At 39.1% G+C, this 17,218-nt stretch overlaps 1 protein-coding gene across 2 annotated transcripts in view; it reads left to right on the forward strand.

Moving 5' to 3' along the window:
* The window catches only part of HACD2 (3-hydroxyacyl-CoA dehydratase 2), a 40,302-nt gene that overhangs the window by 6,749 nt on the left and 16,335 nt on the right, over nt 1–17,218 (forward strand). For both annotated transcript variants that reach the window (XM_030580137.1, XM_030580138.1), the window contains 2 exons: nt 741–858; nt 1,315–1,333. In XM_030580137.1, the coding sequence (XP_030435997.1) occupies nt 741–858; nt 1,315–1,333 (137 nt within the window). The remainder of the gene's footprint in view (nt 1–740; nt 859–1,314; nt 1,334–17,218) is intronic.

A 17,218-nucleotide genomic window follows, 5' to 3' on the forward strand; every position in this document is an offset into this window, starting at 1 on the left:
ATGATGCGGGTTCTTTCCTGTGCTGAGGACTTTACTCACCACGTTCAGTTTACTTAGAGAAGCTTCCTTACTGTAGCAGTTTCTGAAGAAATTTTAAGAAATTAAAAATGAAGACTGACAGGCTGTCATGTACATTGATTGGGGAGGCTTATGATGAATAGGGAAGATTACATTGAATCACTACCCTAAAATTAATGTCTTTTAAAATTTAATTTCCTATTTATATGGTAGGCTTCATAAAGCTATAGTATTGTAAGAGCTCTGAACACCAGTAAATATTGATTGATTGGCTGCTTGATAATTACCAAGTAATTCAACCCTCCAAAAGGGGTCTATTATGTAATCTTGAAGACAATGTTAATTTTAATGGCATGAACACCCCTCAATAACTAAATTATAATTAAGCGTGGGTTATTAAGGGATACTGTTTGTTTTTACCACGGTGTTAAGGATATTTTTGTATGCTCAGTGCTGTAAGACATTCAAAAAGTGCATAAGACTTAACTCTTAAAAGTGATGGTTTGTACACATTCAAGCTTTGAAGTCCTTGCAGGGTTTCAGGATTTTGGCCAACTGTTGAAATTGTGCAGGATTGTTGAATGACAGTTAACTGAAAACTAGCAGATAAGGATGGGAAACTATTTTTCTAGTTCAGAGGGTAACTTTAGCTTTGTTCATTCTCAGTATACGTGCTCAATTTAATATCCGCTTATCTTCAGTCTTTTCTTCTCTTTTTCCAGATGGCTTGTTATAGCAGTTGGTATAGTCCGAGCATATCTGACTAAGGGTAGCTACCATAGTCTTTACTACTCAATAGAAAAACCCTTGAAATTCTTCCAAACTGGAGCTCTGCTTGAGGTAGGTGTAGATTATTTTTTTTTGAAAATGTTGCTGACAACTACATGAGTGTTAGGTGAGACAAAGTGACAAGCTATTGTTAAACATCACTTCATTTTAAATTAGCTAATAAGAATTAGCACTGTTTATTTTCAGTGCGCTTTACAAATATTAATGAAATAAGTCTTATGCCTCTGTGAGAGGTTTTTTTATCCCTATTTTACAGATGGGTTAACGATAAAGTAACAGAACTTGCTCTGCTCTACGAAGATAGACAGCATCAAAGCTGAAATTTTATGTCCAGTATTTTTCTGAAAAACTAGATGTTGACACTTGAAAACTGCAGCAAGTAGTGGGAACTTTGAAAGACTCCCAGTTATTGTAGTGTTCGTGGATACTGTTCTGATAAAGCTAACTGTTTTAAAAATGATTAAACATGAAGTGTCTCTATTGATTTGAATTTTCTTTTTGTTCTAGATTCTACATTGTGCATTTGGTAAGCTTGGAATTGATTTTTCTGTTTCTCATGGAAAAAATGCTGTGTTGATTTTATTTAAAACAATCATTATTTAGTTTGCTACTAATATTATGGAGTAAATTCCCAGTTTCATTCTTGCATAGCTTCTCTGGCTTCTGTATAAATGTAGTAGAATTACTTTCAGTCGTCTCTTTCTAAATTATTATTTGGTAAATGTTAATTCTAGTTGACAAAGAACTTTAGAGAAATCACAATTTTAAAATGTGGCCAAACTTAAAGTAAATAATACAAAGAGAGATAATCACTTAATGAAAACTTTTATATAGTCTTTCATTGATAGTGAATCTTGAAGTGCTTTATAAATGCAGTACAGAACACTGCAGTCATTTCCTTAATTTACCCATCTTTATGATTCTTTGTATCACCCTTCCTTTCCAAAAACACCCTCCTTTATCTAGGAAGCTAAAATATCAGATGACTGTGAGTATAATTGTAATCCCTGATTTATAGTACATGATCCAAAACAGAGTGAAGACACACTATCTTTTCAGAATGTATCTAGAGTTTTTTGGGGTTTTCTGGTAGTTAGATGCAATTGATTATCTCCGAACTGGGAGGTAAATTCCAATAGAATATAAAACTCCATGTATTTTAGATCTGATTTGACCCAATGTTCTGTTGTTATAGTGGCACAGGACTGTCACTGTAGGGATAGGTTGCGTCAATACATCTGTTTAAAAGGTGGAGCTTTCTAAGTCCTCTAAAACTGACATGCTTAACTGGATTTCTTTGAAATGTGGTGCATCTCAGGAGAGTGCCACATAGGGTTAGACAGCCAAATCTGGAGTAAGTTGACCAAGGGGTTTCAAAGATATAACCTCCCCCCCCACAATAGCCCTATTTAAAAAAGCTTCTAGGTGGGCTTTTTTTGCCAAGAGCTCGAGCTCAAACTATTGATGTTATGTGGGTCAAAATTGTGTCAATCTGTCAAGTTTTACCCTAGGTAGTATATGGCACCCACTAACTCTTTGGGGGACCCAAATTAAGAACAGTATTTAGGAAAATATACATTTTATTTTTTACACTATGCATTCACCCACACAGAAAAACTGGTAGAGTGTTTTCATTCCTGCCATTTTATATACTTTAAATTCAACTCTCATAAGTGTTGCAAAATCCTAACAATTCCTCAGATTGCTTTGAAATTCAATGTGCCACATGGGAGCGCGGGGTAACGTTAGTAGTCCAAAGCCTTGGTTCCTTCTGCTGCTTTGTACTGTTAAAGTGAGAGGTACTGATGACTGAATGAATCACAGACCTCTCAATGGCTATGAACACACACTTCAATTAACATATCTAAGAATAAATTATTCCTATGCCTCCATCCAAGGGTATATCTTCACTGAAGACACTACAGTGACGCTGCTGCACTTCCCTGAGAGATGGCAGCTAGATCAATGGAAGAATTCTTCCACTGGCCTAGAGTTATCTACACCGGGGGTTATGTCAGTATAGTATAGGGGAGGGGTCATGATTTTTAAATGCTCAGGGCCGCAGTCATAGCATTTCTACGTTCATCTGGGATTTTCTCATGGTTCCATATTTTGAGAACAAAAGCATGAGCTGTAAAGTGAGTTTCTTTTCCCCCTTGCTTGTAAATTTCTGCAGTGATTCCATCAACTCCAGGTGCCTTTTGGTCTTCATCTGCTTAATAGCTCTGCACACTTCTTCCAGGGTTGGAGGTATTCCAAGTTCACCTCTGATCAGATTCTGTGGGATGAAGGTGAAGAAACTGTCAACCACAAAGTCACTATTGAGGAAATCTTCGGAGTGTTCCTTCCAGTGTGCATTGATGGCTTCAGTTTCTTTGAAGAACTCCTTTCCATCCTTAGATCTCAGGAGGTTGCTCTCCAAATGCATGGGCCACAAATGGTTTTAATGGCATTAAGGAAGCCACACATATAATAAGTTTCTGTTCTTTATGTCACGAATTTTTCCATCCTGTGCCTTTGTTTGTTGGTGAGCTGGCTTCTTTTGCACGGAGTTGATGTTCTGCCAGACACAAAAGTTGTTGTTTGTGATCAGTCAAGTGTTGTATCTTCTGATCATTATCATAAAATCAGTCCTGGTGTTTCCTGTCAGAGAACTCTAGTGTGTCTTCGCAGGTATTGAGGATGCTGGATTTGGGGGAAACCCTGCTGACACATTCCTGTTGTCTTTTTAGATTTGACATTTTTTTGCTGAGGCATTTGCAGAAGAGGTCCCTCTTTCTTGGATCTTTGAGTGTCCTTATACTGATTTTCTGTCTGCATCGTTTCCATTGAAGCTGTTTAGGGGCTAGTCTGCTGGTTGTGATCGAGCAGATGAGGTGATGATCAGTCCAGCAGTCGTCGCTTCCAGTCATGGCTTGAGTAATGCAGATGTCTGCAGTCCCAGGCCTGAACAATGACATAGGCAATCAAATGCCAGTGCTTGGATTGTGGATGTTATGATGTCCTGTATTTGTTTTACTGGCAGAACAAGGTGTTAGTGATAACAAGTTCATGTTCTGCACATTTGGTAAAGGAGGAGGATGCTGTTTGAAGTGATCTTTCCTACACTTTCCTAGCCAAGTCCCATCCAACTCTAGCATTAAAGTTGTCAAGAAGGATGAACCAATCTGTCACTGGAACACCAAAGAAGACTTGATCAAGGCTGGTGTAGAATTCTTCTTTGGCATCATCGCTGGCATCAAGTGTTGGGGCATACGCACTAATAACAGTAGCCTATTGGTTCACTGCAAGTTTCAATCAAAGAGACATAAGCACAGAGAGAGAGCTTGTTAAGTTGGTTAACAAGTTCAGTTTTGATGTCAAATCCAGCTGTGAGTTTGACATTTTTCTTCAGGTTTTCCTTTTCAAAAGAAGGTACATTAACTCCCTTGTTCCTTAAGCTCCCCCTCTCCTGCTCATTGAGTCTTGCTCAGGGCTGTGATATTGATGACATATTGCATAATTTCTTGGGCCACAATTGTGATAAGATGCTCTGGACAATTAGTATTAGGTTGGTCCATGAGAGTCTTGACATTCCAGGTCCCAAATTAGATGAAATGACTTTGCTGATTTCAACCACTACAAGATGATTCCTCTGGATGTGGTAATGCAGACTGATGGTGTGATGCAAGCTGTGTTTGAGGCACCTTTTCTATTCAGTTACAGTTGCTGAAAACGCACTCCTGCCTCATCTGAGTTCTTAACAACTATCTTGTAACTGCAGCTTCCAATCCAGTTTATGACTAGGAGCTCCCAGACATCACAATCTTGTTCCCATTGCCATTAGCTGGCCTCTGAAGGACTGAGGTATGTGCTGGTAGGCGGTGGTTCCATAAAAGATGTCTGCATGGATTCTTTTAATGTGAAGAAACCATTGCACACCAGTTTCCACACAGATTCTTGACAGGACAAGATCTTAATCCATGGGCAAGGAGACCAAGACAACTGGAGATATACTGCTCCACTACAGCCTATATTAAACTTTACAGCCATTGAGGATACTAGTGTCGACCTCTGCCTAATCAGTCATTAAAGGTCTTACTCCCAAAAGATGGAGGGCTAGACAGGTTTATCATAATGATGGCCTGAATTCGCCATGTCACAGCACCATTGGAGAGCACATGCGGCTTTTCAAAAAGGACAACATTGTCTCCACCACATTCTGGTAGTGCTGCTGCTGCTCGGTCCATGACTGCTTATTGGTCAGAGCTACCTCTGCTTATTTCGCAGTTAACATTCACTTTAGGTTGTTGTTCTGTGATCCACCACTTGTGGACGTGCTGGATAACAGTACAGCTCTGCAACCAGCCAGTTATCACAACATACTTCAATATGCACATACAATGGCCCTTGAGACTATAAGAATCAGGAGGGTCAAGATTCTGGTATAGACTCACACCTAACCAACTCCCCATAAAGAATGCCACACGTGTACAATTTAAGAATTACTATAGTCTTTTACAACTGCCTTTCCCTGAGGGTATGTCTACATTTGAGCTTGGAGGTGCAAAAAATTATATATAAGAACAGTGTAGCCCAGGGTAGCATAGATGGTAGCTTGGGATAGTGTCCAAGGATGTACCAAGAGGGTCGAGGTGGGTTTGTACTCATAAAGGTAGCTTGAGGAGAGCTAGCACGGATACATCTGAGTGAGCTGGGAATCACACTTTCTAGCTCAAATGTAGACATATCATACAGAATACACTTAACCATCATTAAAAACTGCTTATTGTCCACTTCACTGCTGACAATATCCTTTGTAATAAATCCCTATGGCCTGCTACTGATGTAACGTACACAGTCTGCAAGGAAATGATGCCTACTGCATCCTGAAAAGACATATGCACCTCTTCCCTTTCAACACACTCATCAAAGGGTGCAAAACAGCAATCTCCTCGTATCAGTCTCAGCTGTCACACCTCAAAGTAATCCACAGATCTCACAAACACCTCAGAGCTAAATACTGCCTTCACCATTCAGTACAGCTACACCTGACACTGACCACACTCATGCATGCAGATGATAAATGCTTAGACTGTTATATTCCCAGCTCACTACTGACAATACTTTTTTCTAATAAACCCCCCTTGCACATTGTATCCTGAATGTATACATGCAGCTCTTACCTGTGCTAATGCACTGGAGGATGCAAAACATAGATTTCCTCATATTATAATAGCTCTGTCACTCAAGGTAATCCACCCATGTATCACAAACACATCTTTACTGCATGGGTCCAACTACTGCCTCCATCATTTAGTGTAGGCACACCTAACACACCCCCGGCACTTGGGAGTCTGTCCAAATAATTCCGATTGTCTACTGCAAGCTTCAGGGGAGCAGCCAGAAGGTAATGTTAGCAACCTTCCTTCTTTTTGTCCTTTAATAGTGTTAAGTGGAATCCTGTGGGTGAGAGTGAGTGGGTTGTAAAAGGATGTGAAGAGCTTATAAATTTCAGCAACTCTGTGATTGGCAAAGCAAAAGTATGTGTGTTAGAGGGGCATACTAGGGCATTGCTGAAAGAGGGTAGTGTTAATTTTGCATTTCCTAGTTTTCAGAAGTTTGAGTTTTGCTCAACTCACTGTTCTGCAAGGGGACACCACCACCAAGCAACCTTAACTCTTCATTAACTTAGTTTTTTTGGTCATTGAATGTGGAGATGTAGTTTAGAATTGGGCAAGGTAAAGTCACTATTTATTCCAGATCTTACCAATAATAATCTTGCTTTCTTCAGTGGGACCAATTGGGTGAGTAAGGATTACCTCAGGTGAACAAGGGTTGCAAGTTCAGACCCTAGCATATTGTCTGTTCTGTCCGCAGTGTGACAAGGCTCTGAGCCTGTATTGGTGGGTCTTGCACTTCCAGGTGGATTCAGTGGCCTCACAAGCTTGTTAAGGCCCTCAGTGTGACCTCCCTTTTTCAGTATAGCAGCAAAGGTCACAGCTTATTGACTTTTTCATCACAGGCCAGTATGGGAGGTGGGAAGGTGGAATACTCATAGTCTCTGTTGCTCCTTAGAGCTCAATAGGCACAGTTCAGCCTCCTGCCTGGACCTAAGTCTGCTTCCCCTCTCAAAGGGATCTCTGCCTTAACTGACCCTTTGCCAGTTAATTGGAGTCAGGTGCCTGCATTAGCCCAATGACATTAACTTTTAATTGGTGTCAGGTGACCTTGATTGGCCTAGAGTAGCCTTTGATTGACTACCCAGGGAACAGGGACCTGCTCATTCTGAAGTTGATATATTTGCCTTCCACTACTCTTTTATAGCCTTCTGGTCTGAGTCCGTCACAACAGACAATAACATGCCTATACACAGACAATATCTTGCCTAATAGAAACTGTAAACTTCATATAAGTAGTCTGGATTTCAGTGCATAAGTGGTAGTAGAATGCTTCAGTGTGTCCAGAAGTGCATGGACCTACAAACCCCCACCTCACATGATGGCAAGAAGGGCATTTTTGCAATTGATTGATCTTTGTGCTGAAATGTTGCTACTTCAGTATTCTTATGTGTTACTCATACGGGCACTGATTCTGCAAATACTGTACTTAAGCACCTGCTTAACTTCATGCCTTATAACTATTTCTAGGAAACTGCTCACAGTGTGTGTAGTTAATGTTTGTAAATCTTTGCAGAATCAAGGCCACAGTGTGAAGAAGCCCACTTATGCTGCTCTACCAAATCCAGATGTTTATTTTTAAAACTAAATTAATTTTCATAAAGAAGTAAGAAATTCTGCATTCAGAAAGTTCCTCTTGTAATTTGAAATATGACTGTTTGTTTAGTCCTTATTCAACAAATGTTCAAAGACAGGATCAATCAATACAATGTCCTTATGATTCCAAATCCATAAAGCTACAAATCTGAAAACAGATAGGTCCCAGACACCATCTAAGCATCCCCCTAAATTTGAAGTATTTCCTGATGCTAGCATCAAGTGTCAGTTAATTTTCTGGTTTTAAAATGTATTGCAGTATAACCAAATATTGCTGTTGAAAAGTTGAATTCAAACATTGATATATCTAGCAGCAGAGGGCAGTCTAATACTGTTTGATTGTTTTTGGCTTTCTGAATAATTGTTGCTCTAAAAAATTGTGTTTTTCTATGAAAGGCAATCAGTAACCAGTAACTCCAAGAAGTGAAACGCTAGATTTTTTTCAAATTAATGAAATTATAAAAGAAAATTTATATAACATAATAGATCTCTCCCTACCTATTTGCGGGAATACTACTACTTTGGACAAAAATACTTCATTAGAAGAAACCACTAGATTGCTTAAGTGTACCAGCCCTTTGAAAGCAATCTGAATTTTTTTGTTCCAGTGAGGGTTTGACAACGTTTTTTATTATATAATAGTGGTAACTATATAAATTCTTCCTGAATGAAATAATTGCAAATGCTACTTTTAGCTTAATTTAGTACAGGTACAGTAGTTGCGTACAGGTTATAAAACTGGTCCCTAATTCGAGTATCTGGTAATTTTATAAAATAAATTATTTGTATTATGATAAGATCCTGCAGTATATTAAATATTGGACATGTGCACATGAAGGCAAAGTCCATGCACTTAAAAAAGTTACTAGAAAATAGTTATCAGGAGGCTGATAATGTTTGGTTTGTCACCAACCACTTGATCAAGATAGCCGATTTTCTGTTCTGAGTTGAGGAATGTGAAAGGAGACTCAAAGAGCTTGGCTTGTTTAGCCTAACCAAAAAAAGATTGAGGGGGGATATGCTTGCTCTTTATAAATATATCAGAGGGATTAATATTAGGGAAGGAGAGGAATTATTTAAGCTTAGTACCAATGTAGACGCAAGAACAAATGGGTATAAACTGGACACTAGGAAGTTTAGACTTGAAATTAGACGAAGGTTTCTAACCATTAGAGGAGTGAAGTTCTGGAACAGCCTTCCAAGGGGAGTAGTGGGGGCAAAAGACATATCTGGCTTTAAGACTAAGCTTGATAAGTTTATGGAAGGGATGGTATGATGGGATAGCTTAATTTTGGCAATTGATCTTTGATTATCAGCAGGTAAGTATGCCCAGTGGTCTGTGATGGGATGTTAGATGGGATGGGATCTGAGTTACTGCAGAGAATTCTTTCCTGGGTGCTGGCTGGTGAGTCTTGCCCACATGCTCAGGGTTTAGCTGATAGCCATATTTGGGGTCGGGAAGGAATTTTCCTCCAGGGCAGATTGGCAGAGGCCCTGGAGGTTTTTCGCCTTCCTCTGCAGCGTGGGGCATGGGTCACTTGCTGGTGGATTCTCTGCAGCTTGAGGTTTTCAAACCACAATTTGAAGACTTCAATAACTCAGACATAGGTTAGGGGTTTGTTATAGAAGTAGATGGGTAGAATTCTGTGGCCCGCTTTGTGCAGGAGGTCAGACTAGATGATCATATTGGTCCCTTCTGACCCTAAAGTCTCTGAGTCTAATATCCTTCTTCAGAAATCAAGCTTTTCTTTATTTTAGTAAAAATTACAATTTCTAATACCCATTACCATGAATAGATACATTATTTCTTAACAGTATGTTAGTGTTCAGTTCTTTTAAACATATAATTATTATTCAACAGAATTATTTTCAAGTGCCATTCTTCTGTAAAGCAAATGGGAAGTATTTTTCACAGGCTTATTACACTTCATACATAAGAATTACCTATCCCAAACTGGAATTTAACAGCCTATTATCATAAATCATTGGATTATATTTAACCAATGCTGATCATTTCAGGAAAGGTGATTGCAGTTATAAACTAGTAACATTAATAAATCTCCCAGATTAACATAACTTTCTGCTGTTACCTCGAGGTGATCACTCAGTTACTGTCCCTCCAAAATAATCTGAACTCATTTTAAAAATGGTCCTTGTTCGTTGGAAAACTTAAAGTGAAACAGGGTTTTCTTTCAGAAGTATTAATAAGGACTTATAATTCTTTCACTCCTCTTTTCTGCAATCTCTTGCAAAAGCTGGCCTTTAAATAATCTCAAAGCAATAAATGTTGATTTATAAATTAAACCATTTTGCTTAGGTGTCTAATACAAAACATCAACACAATACTATTTTTGCTTGTTCTCCCAGGCTTCTCAAACCAGACTGATCTGTAAGTGGCTGCTGATAGCAGTATTCACAGTTCTTCTCAAAATGTCTCTTGGATGGTCTCCAGCATGTCCTGATTTATCCCAGTTTCTCTTCATTGTTCTTAAGGGACACCTCCCAGTACTCTGCATCCATTGCAGCCTTTTTGTTGATAGCATTTGATTGTACTTTCTGGACTCATATTGCATTTTGCCCTGGAACTCCTTTCACAGAACTATATGTTGTCAAATAATAGTCATTGAATTTGAGCTGAAAGTTCAGTTTAATAGTTTATGGCAATCTAGGAATTACATGAAACAGTTCCTTGGAAAAATTTTAGACTTGAGTGGTCAGATGTCACGCTGCCTTTCTCCCTGAGGTTATTCTGTCTTATGGAGCTTGCCTGCTTTAGAGTTCAGCCATGCTATGAAGTTGATTATTGTAGACTGGCTTCCAGTTCCACTGAGCCGCACACTCTGCTTTCCATCCAGACCCTGAGTTTTGTCTGTGTGTTTAGCAACTATTCCTGTTGGTCAAATCAAATTCCCTTGCTATATTTTTAGCTGTCTTCAGTAGGGTTTTGTTGGTGCACTTTACATCACTCTTAAAGAATGAGTGGTGGGCTTGTCTGTTTTGCTACAATTAATTTCAGTTCATCATTCATTAAATCCAGCTGAGACCATCATATGGATTCTGAAAGTTCACACAGTGGAAAGTACATCCCATGATCGCATCTTATGAGAGAAATTGGCATATTTTCAGCAGAGTGGTTGCTACTAGCAGAATGCCTAAATGCCAAGTTATTTACTGAATTACTTACAAATATTTGAGTTGTGTATGGTAAGAACTGTCTTATCCTATGTGCCTGCATTATTGTTTTTCAAGTTCTTTTACTCATTCTTTCAGGAGTATCAGAATTTCAATGATTTAAATTGTTACCAACAAGTTTTTATTTGAAATTTTAAAATTTGCAAATTGTGTGGTTGTTTGCCTTGGTGAATCTGTATTAATTTTGAACATTCTAATGTGTTTGAGCTTTCAGTCTCTCTAGTTCATGTTACTCCATAAGTCCCATAAACTTATTTGTCCACAATAAAACTTTTCAGCTCTCTGTGTAAGACACTGTTAGTGTAATGTCCCAAAATATTTTCAGTCAACACAATGGCATACTTCTTCTTTCACAAGCAGTGTTTCCACTAATAGCTTCAACTATATCCTTGGCTATCTTTTTCCCCTTGACATCTGGAAGCCTTTTAGGGTATGTCTACACTGCAATTAAAAACCCACTGCTGGTCTGTGCCAGCTGACTCGAGCTTGCAGGGCTCAGGCTAAGGGCCTGTTTAATTGAGGTATAGACGTTCGGGCTTGGGCTGGAGCTGGCTTGAGGAACCTGCAGGGTGGGAGGTGAGCTGAAGAAGAGCTCTGTGTAAGCTCAAAAGCTTTTCTCTTTCACCTACAGAAGTTGGCCCAATAAGAGAGATCCTGGGACCAACATAGCTACAACAATGCTGCATATTATATATGAAAACGTTGATGGCACTCATTAACACCTTCCAACATAACACCCTTTAATATCTCATTTCTGCCCACCCAAATAAATATTAACCCTGAATGATTTATCTCCCAGACAGAAAAATAATGGTGGGTTGAGAAGGGGGTAAAGAGGGAGAATGGGGAGACCCTGACATGGGGGGCGGGGGGAATGCAAACATAAACAGAGCCACTTGTATGTGGTGGAAGTGGGATGAGGGGCACACAGCCCCTTGGATGAAGGAGAGGTGAGGGAGTATAGGGAGTCCTTGAAATAGAGGGGAATGAGAAGGTGGCACAAAAGGGAGCTGGTGGGGGTGGATTGGAGGATTGCAAGGAGCCTGTGGTTTGTTAATTGAGCTCAGCCTACAGAAAGTGTGTGAGGTTTGTTTATAAGCAGAATGGATTTGATTTAAATCAATATGATTTAAATCACTAGTCAGGAAGACTCATTTTAATCATGGATTTCTACATAAAAGTACATTATTTTCAAATTAGTTTTACAGCTATATCAGAAAATGAATGATTGGTTATTTCATTTACCAAAGGTAATTGAAGCAGATATTTATGAAGTCATTGGGAGGTGAACTATCTCCAATTCAACAGGTTAATTATTAATATTTGGAGGATTTTCTTGCCATGCTGTATTAGGAGAAGAACATCACCAGACAGACATTTAAATTGTTTTAACTAAAACAACAACGTTATGTATTCTGAATTTTTTTCTTCAACAGCAAATGTAATATTTTAACAAAACAAGCATATGAATTTTGAATTTAGCTAAGCATTCAAGTTTTTTTAAATCAGGTTTGTTAAAACTGTTTAAAATAGTTAAATATTAAAAAAAAAGAAATTAAATCCACAGTGTCAGCCAGGTCAACATGAGAAACTTAAAATATTGGCTTCTGCAGCTAACTCAATTGTCCACCTTCACTTTCCTGTTTGTTCATAATCTGGAAAAGAAAAACAAGCTTTCTTGCTTTTTCAGGTCCCGAACAATATCTCAGTTTGGAATGAATTAGTCTAAAGGAAGAAAATATTCTTTCTACACCGGCAGAAGAAGCTACTGCTGTTAAAAGTGAGATTGTCACTTCAGCAGTCTCTGAATCCAAGTGCTTAAGTGACTTCCACCAGTTCACTGGTGTGACTTTCTTTAAAACATCATCGGCAAACATATATTTCTTGAATGGTTCACCCTCAGCTCTGACGTTTATTTTAGGGTACGTCTACACTACAGGATAATTTCGAATTAACTTAAACCGGTTTTATTAAACAGATATTATAAAGTCGATTGCACGCATCCACACTAGGCACATTAATTCGGCGGTGTGCGTCCATGGTCCGAGGCTAGCATCGATTTCCGGAGCATTGCACTGTGGGTAGCTATCACTATAACTATCCGGCCAATAATTTCGATTTGCGGCCACACTAACCCTAAATCGATACGTTAATATCAATTTTAGCGTTACTCCTCTCGTTGGGGAGGAGTACAGAAATCGATTTTAAGAGCGCTTTAAATCGATTTAAAGTGCATTGTAGTGTGGACGGGTACAGCGTTAAATCGATTTTAAAGCTGTTAAAATTGGTTTAACGGCGTAGTGTGGACCAGGCCATAGTTGGCATTATGGAGGGATGATTGCTGGATGGCCATGTCATAGCCAACTCCTTTTCTTCAGCAGTTAAGGTTTGACCCTTGTACCGAGAATATTTGCAAGAAAATGAGCTGGAGATAGTGCTTGTCCCATTTGTTTTTTAATGATTGTAATTTAACTCTGTCATTACATATTTCTCTCTTTAAGATCTCAGTTCCTTCACATTTCAACAGCATCAGCAATAAAACAGCTATTTCCCTGCATTTTATTCAAGGCTACAGAAATAGGCTTCAGGTTACTCAGCATGCGTTCAACATTTCTCTTAAGCCCAATGTTGAGAACTGTGACTGTGACGGTGCCATCTATTTTTTCATGATTTTGTTCACAAACTGTCATCAGATAAGGCCAGTTCTTGATATAGTGCTCAAAATAGGCCACTACTGAGTTCTTTCGCACGTCTTGTGGGAGAGTTAGCCTGGTTCCTCCTACTTTTTTCAGAGCAGCTGCTGCAAAGTGGTTGTTACGGAAGTATTTTGCAGTTTCAACAACATTAGCCTCTATTTCTGAAACGCTGAAGTCTTTAGCTAGGAGGTGCATCAAATGAGCACTGCAGCCGTATGTTATTAGCTTGGGACTCTCTCTTCTAAATAATTTCTTCTCATCTTGGATATATTTGCAGCATTTGTCTGTGACCAAGCTGTGTACTAGGCAGTTGAATTTTTTTTCCACAGTTTATTGTAGCTTTTACTGCTCCTTCTTGTAAGTATTTTGCTGTGTGTGCATTTACTGACGTATCAGTTGTTTCTGTAAGGAAGACATTCCCTTCTTCTATTGTCACACAAGCACATACAACATTGCTCCACCCATCAAGACTCAGGTTAACAATTTTCCCGTCTAGACCTTTTGCACACTGCTCAATTTCTCTTTCATATACTTTTTCCAGCAATACGCCTGAAACATCTGCTCTGTTGGGTGGACTGTATCCTGGTCTTTGACTGAGCCATGTTAATGAAGTGTGGGTTCTTAATCATATGGAAAGGAGCGTTTGTTGCATAAACAAACTGGGCATTTTTTTCATCAATTACCTCTTTTTTTGTAATCTCCTAGTTCTTATCACAAACTTATCTATGGTTGTTTCTGGATGATGGAGATTTTTTTTTCTTTTTGCTACAGGTGAGATATACTGTGGCTATGTGACATACATGGTGTGCCTGAAACACTACCATTGGCAGATAATTCTGAAACTACAGAAAATGATGGTGATCTTGTAGGTGGATAGTCTTCAGAATCCTATATGTTGAGGATGGATTCTCCTAAACAAAATAAGTCAATGCAGTTATTTAATTATTATTACCATACTGCTCATTTAGTGAAACTGTAAAAGGAAAACCTGCTTATTTAAGCTATTTATTTTTTTATCACAACTGCATCTAAAATGATAGTGCCATAGAGTAACTACTATATTTTTTGCTCAAACATGAGAATTCAAGAATAGTCCAGAAGAAAGACAGGCAGTCCTTAAGAAAGAAGTATGAAGTAAAAAAGTTTACCAACCTGAAGATCCTACATGTTCAGACAGGTTCCTTTCATCATCTTCAACGCAGCTTCCTCCTGAGAAGGAGCACTTCTCATCATGTTGTTTCATTTGGGCAACCAGGCCTTGCATTTCTTTGTTGCACTGTTTGCATTTTGCACACATGCTTGTCTTACCCACAAATAGAGGAACTTCATTAAAATATTCCCAAACTGGGTCTTTTTTATGGTCTGCTGCCATTATAGGTTTTCCCTTCTAGTGAGAGAATGGTATGGTAGATCTCCAATCAATGAAGGCTACACTCAGAAACACCTCAAGGCTTCTGGAATATGCTGCTCAAACAGTTTCACTTTTGTTTCTACTGCCTGTCCCTCCCTTCTCACTTTTATCTCCAGACTTCTTCTCCTTGTCCAGATCTATTCCACCCTCAACAATCTTCTATTCATTGAACTTTTGGGGTAAGGAATTCACTCTGTGTACACAAATTTGCAGAGGGACAATAAGGTTGAGGTCTGTTATTTCTCACCTCCTATATATTATTTATTTATTTAAAACCATTTTTGCTGTTAACAAGCATGTTATCTCTGGAGACACAAATCCAGAGTTTGAGAACTGCAAAACTAAGCATCTCTGATGGTATCTTCTAGACTGAGCACTGAGTCCCATTGGGTAGCTAGAAAGATTAATCTAAATAATCTATACAGAAGCCCCTGGAACCCCATAAAATTGGATCCCTAATCCATGAACTATTGGCACTCATTTACAAATCTTTTCTTAACCATTACATTAATATATTGTCCACTATAGAATTAGAATTCATAGTCCCGATTCTGTGATGAGACATTATATCTCAAAGATATATCTTAATTATAACTATCTTTAGATAGGTTTTTTTCTCAAAAAGCTTTTTATCAAAAAAATCCAATTAAAATTTAAAAATTTTTTTTTTTGTTTTTAAATCATTGATTTTTATCAGCCTCTTTGTAAGGTATTCGATAACTCTGGTGTTAGGCATTCTGGAATGGATATATTAGAATAGAGGGTAAAGTTGTGTTTGTCATGAGGCTTCATAGGCAATGTCTCTATATTACCACTTAGGTCGGAAAAACTTATGTCACTGAGGGGTATGAAAAACATCATCCCTGAGCAATACAAGTTTTGCCTGCATAAGTGCCGGTGAAGAGACTGCTCTCCTGCCAACATAGCTATGGCCGCTCATTGAGGTGGTTTTATTATGTCAACAGGAGAGTTCGGCATAGAGCGGCTACGTGAGCAATTTTACGGCAGCACAGCTGTAGCAATGCAGCTGCAAGTTTGCTAGTGTAGAATGGCTTTCGTGTTGATTAGCAGACAGATGGAGACAAGCTTAGTTACACAACAATCATAATTACCCAGTCAGTTTGGTCTCCCATTTGGGTTTAGACTCTTGCTTTTCACTGTGACTGAGTGCTTGTTTCATTGCATTGTTAGCTTGAGCTATAATTCTTTCTGTCCACACACAAAAATCTCTAGCTCAAGTTAGCTGACCTGTCAGTAATGAAGTGGGGATCCTAATCCAACATCTCTGAGAATTTAATACAGTAGAACCTCAATTTTTACAAACACCAGCCTTATGAATGATCTGTTATAGGAATCGTATTTCCCAATTTGGGGAGTGGGGGACACATAACAAAAGTGAAGTCTGAAGAACAAGTCAACATCCCTTTGCATTCTGATACCTTCAGTGCACTGGAAATCACTTTGCAGTCATTTGAAAGACAAAAAAAAAGTGATGCAGTGCATCAGACTTCAATTTATGTGCTGTTCCTACTGTGACTAAGATTTTTCATTTTGAGAAACTCCGTCCCTAATTAGTTCATAAAATAGGGGTTTTATTGTAAAAATGTCAGTTGAGTGTCTTGTGAAGGGATCACTCACTTGAGCTAGGCTGGTGGAGTAAGTGAAGCATACTAACTCAACCTAACAGTTGCAGTGAAGATAGCCTCTGGGACAGTGTTTCATTTAGCTCAGAGAAGTGGCTAATCCCAAATAGTTGCTACATAGCTCTTTCTGGCAGAGCCCTGCAACCTGATCCAAACCTAACAGGAACCCACTACAAGTGTCAGGTTTGGGTTAGAAAACAACCAGACTCTTTTGGAACTGGGTTGGGTGACCTGTGATGACTTTTTCTGGCGTATAGGGTCAGTGCAGTGGTGACTGTTTGCCTCACTTCTGTCAACGACCATGTCTGTATGCTGCAGGGAGTGTGCCAAGAAGTCACAGTGCCTCTCACTCCACAGTGTGCACACACTGCAGCAGAGACAGCAGGAGCAGGCGCACAGACACTGGGACATTCCACTACTGGCATTCACTAAACCCGATGGGCAGGAGAGAGCAGCAGTGGCACTAACTCAGGTTCAGGGGAAAGGGTCAAGTTGGGTTAAAAAATGACTTCACCTTCGTTGGGTCAGGTCGGATGGGCTCGGATCCAGTTTGGGTCCTAGTCAGGACTAGTAGTCCTGTGAACAACAGCTAGGTAAAAGAGAGAGTCTGTCACATTTGGTATATGTTCTTGTGGTACAGCACTCACTCTGTGTGGCACTGCAGCACCTTTGCCTCAGTCTGCCCAAGGGAGTCTTCAGCACACTTTGGTGATG

This window comes from Gopherus evgoodei, chromosome 11, assembly GCF_007399415.2.
Source record: "Gopherus evgoodei ecotype Sinaloan lineage chromosome 11, rGopEvg1_v1.p, whole genome shotgun sequence".
In the NCBI taxonomy this organism is placed as follows: Eukaryota; Metazoa; Chordata; order Testudines; family Testudinidae; genus Gopherus; species Gopherus evgoodei.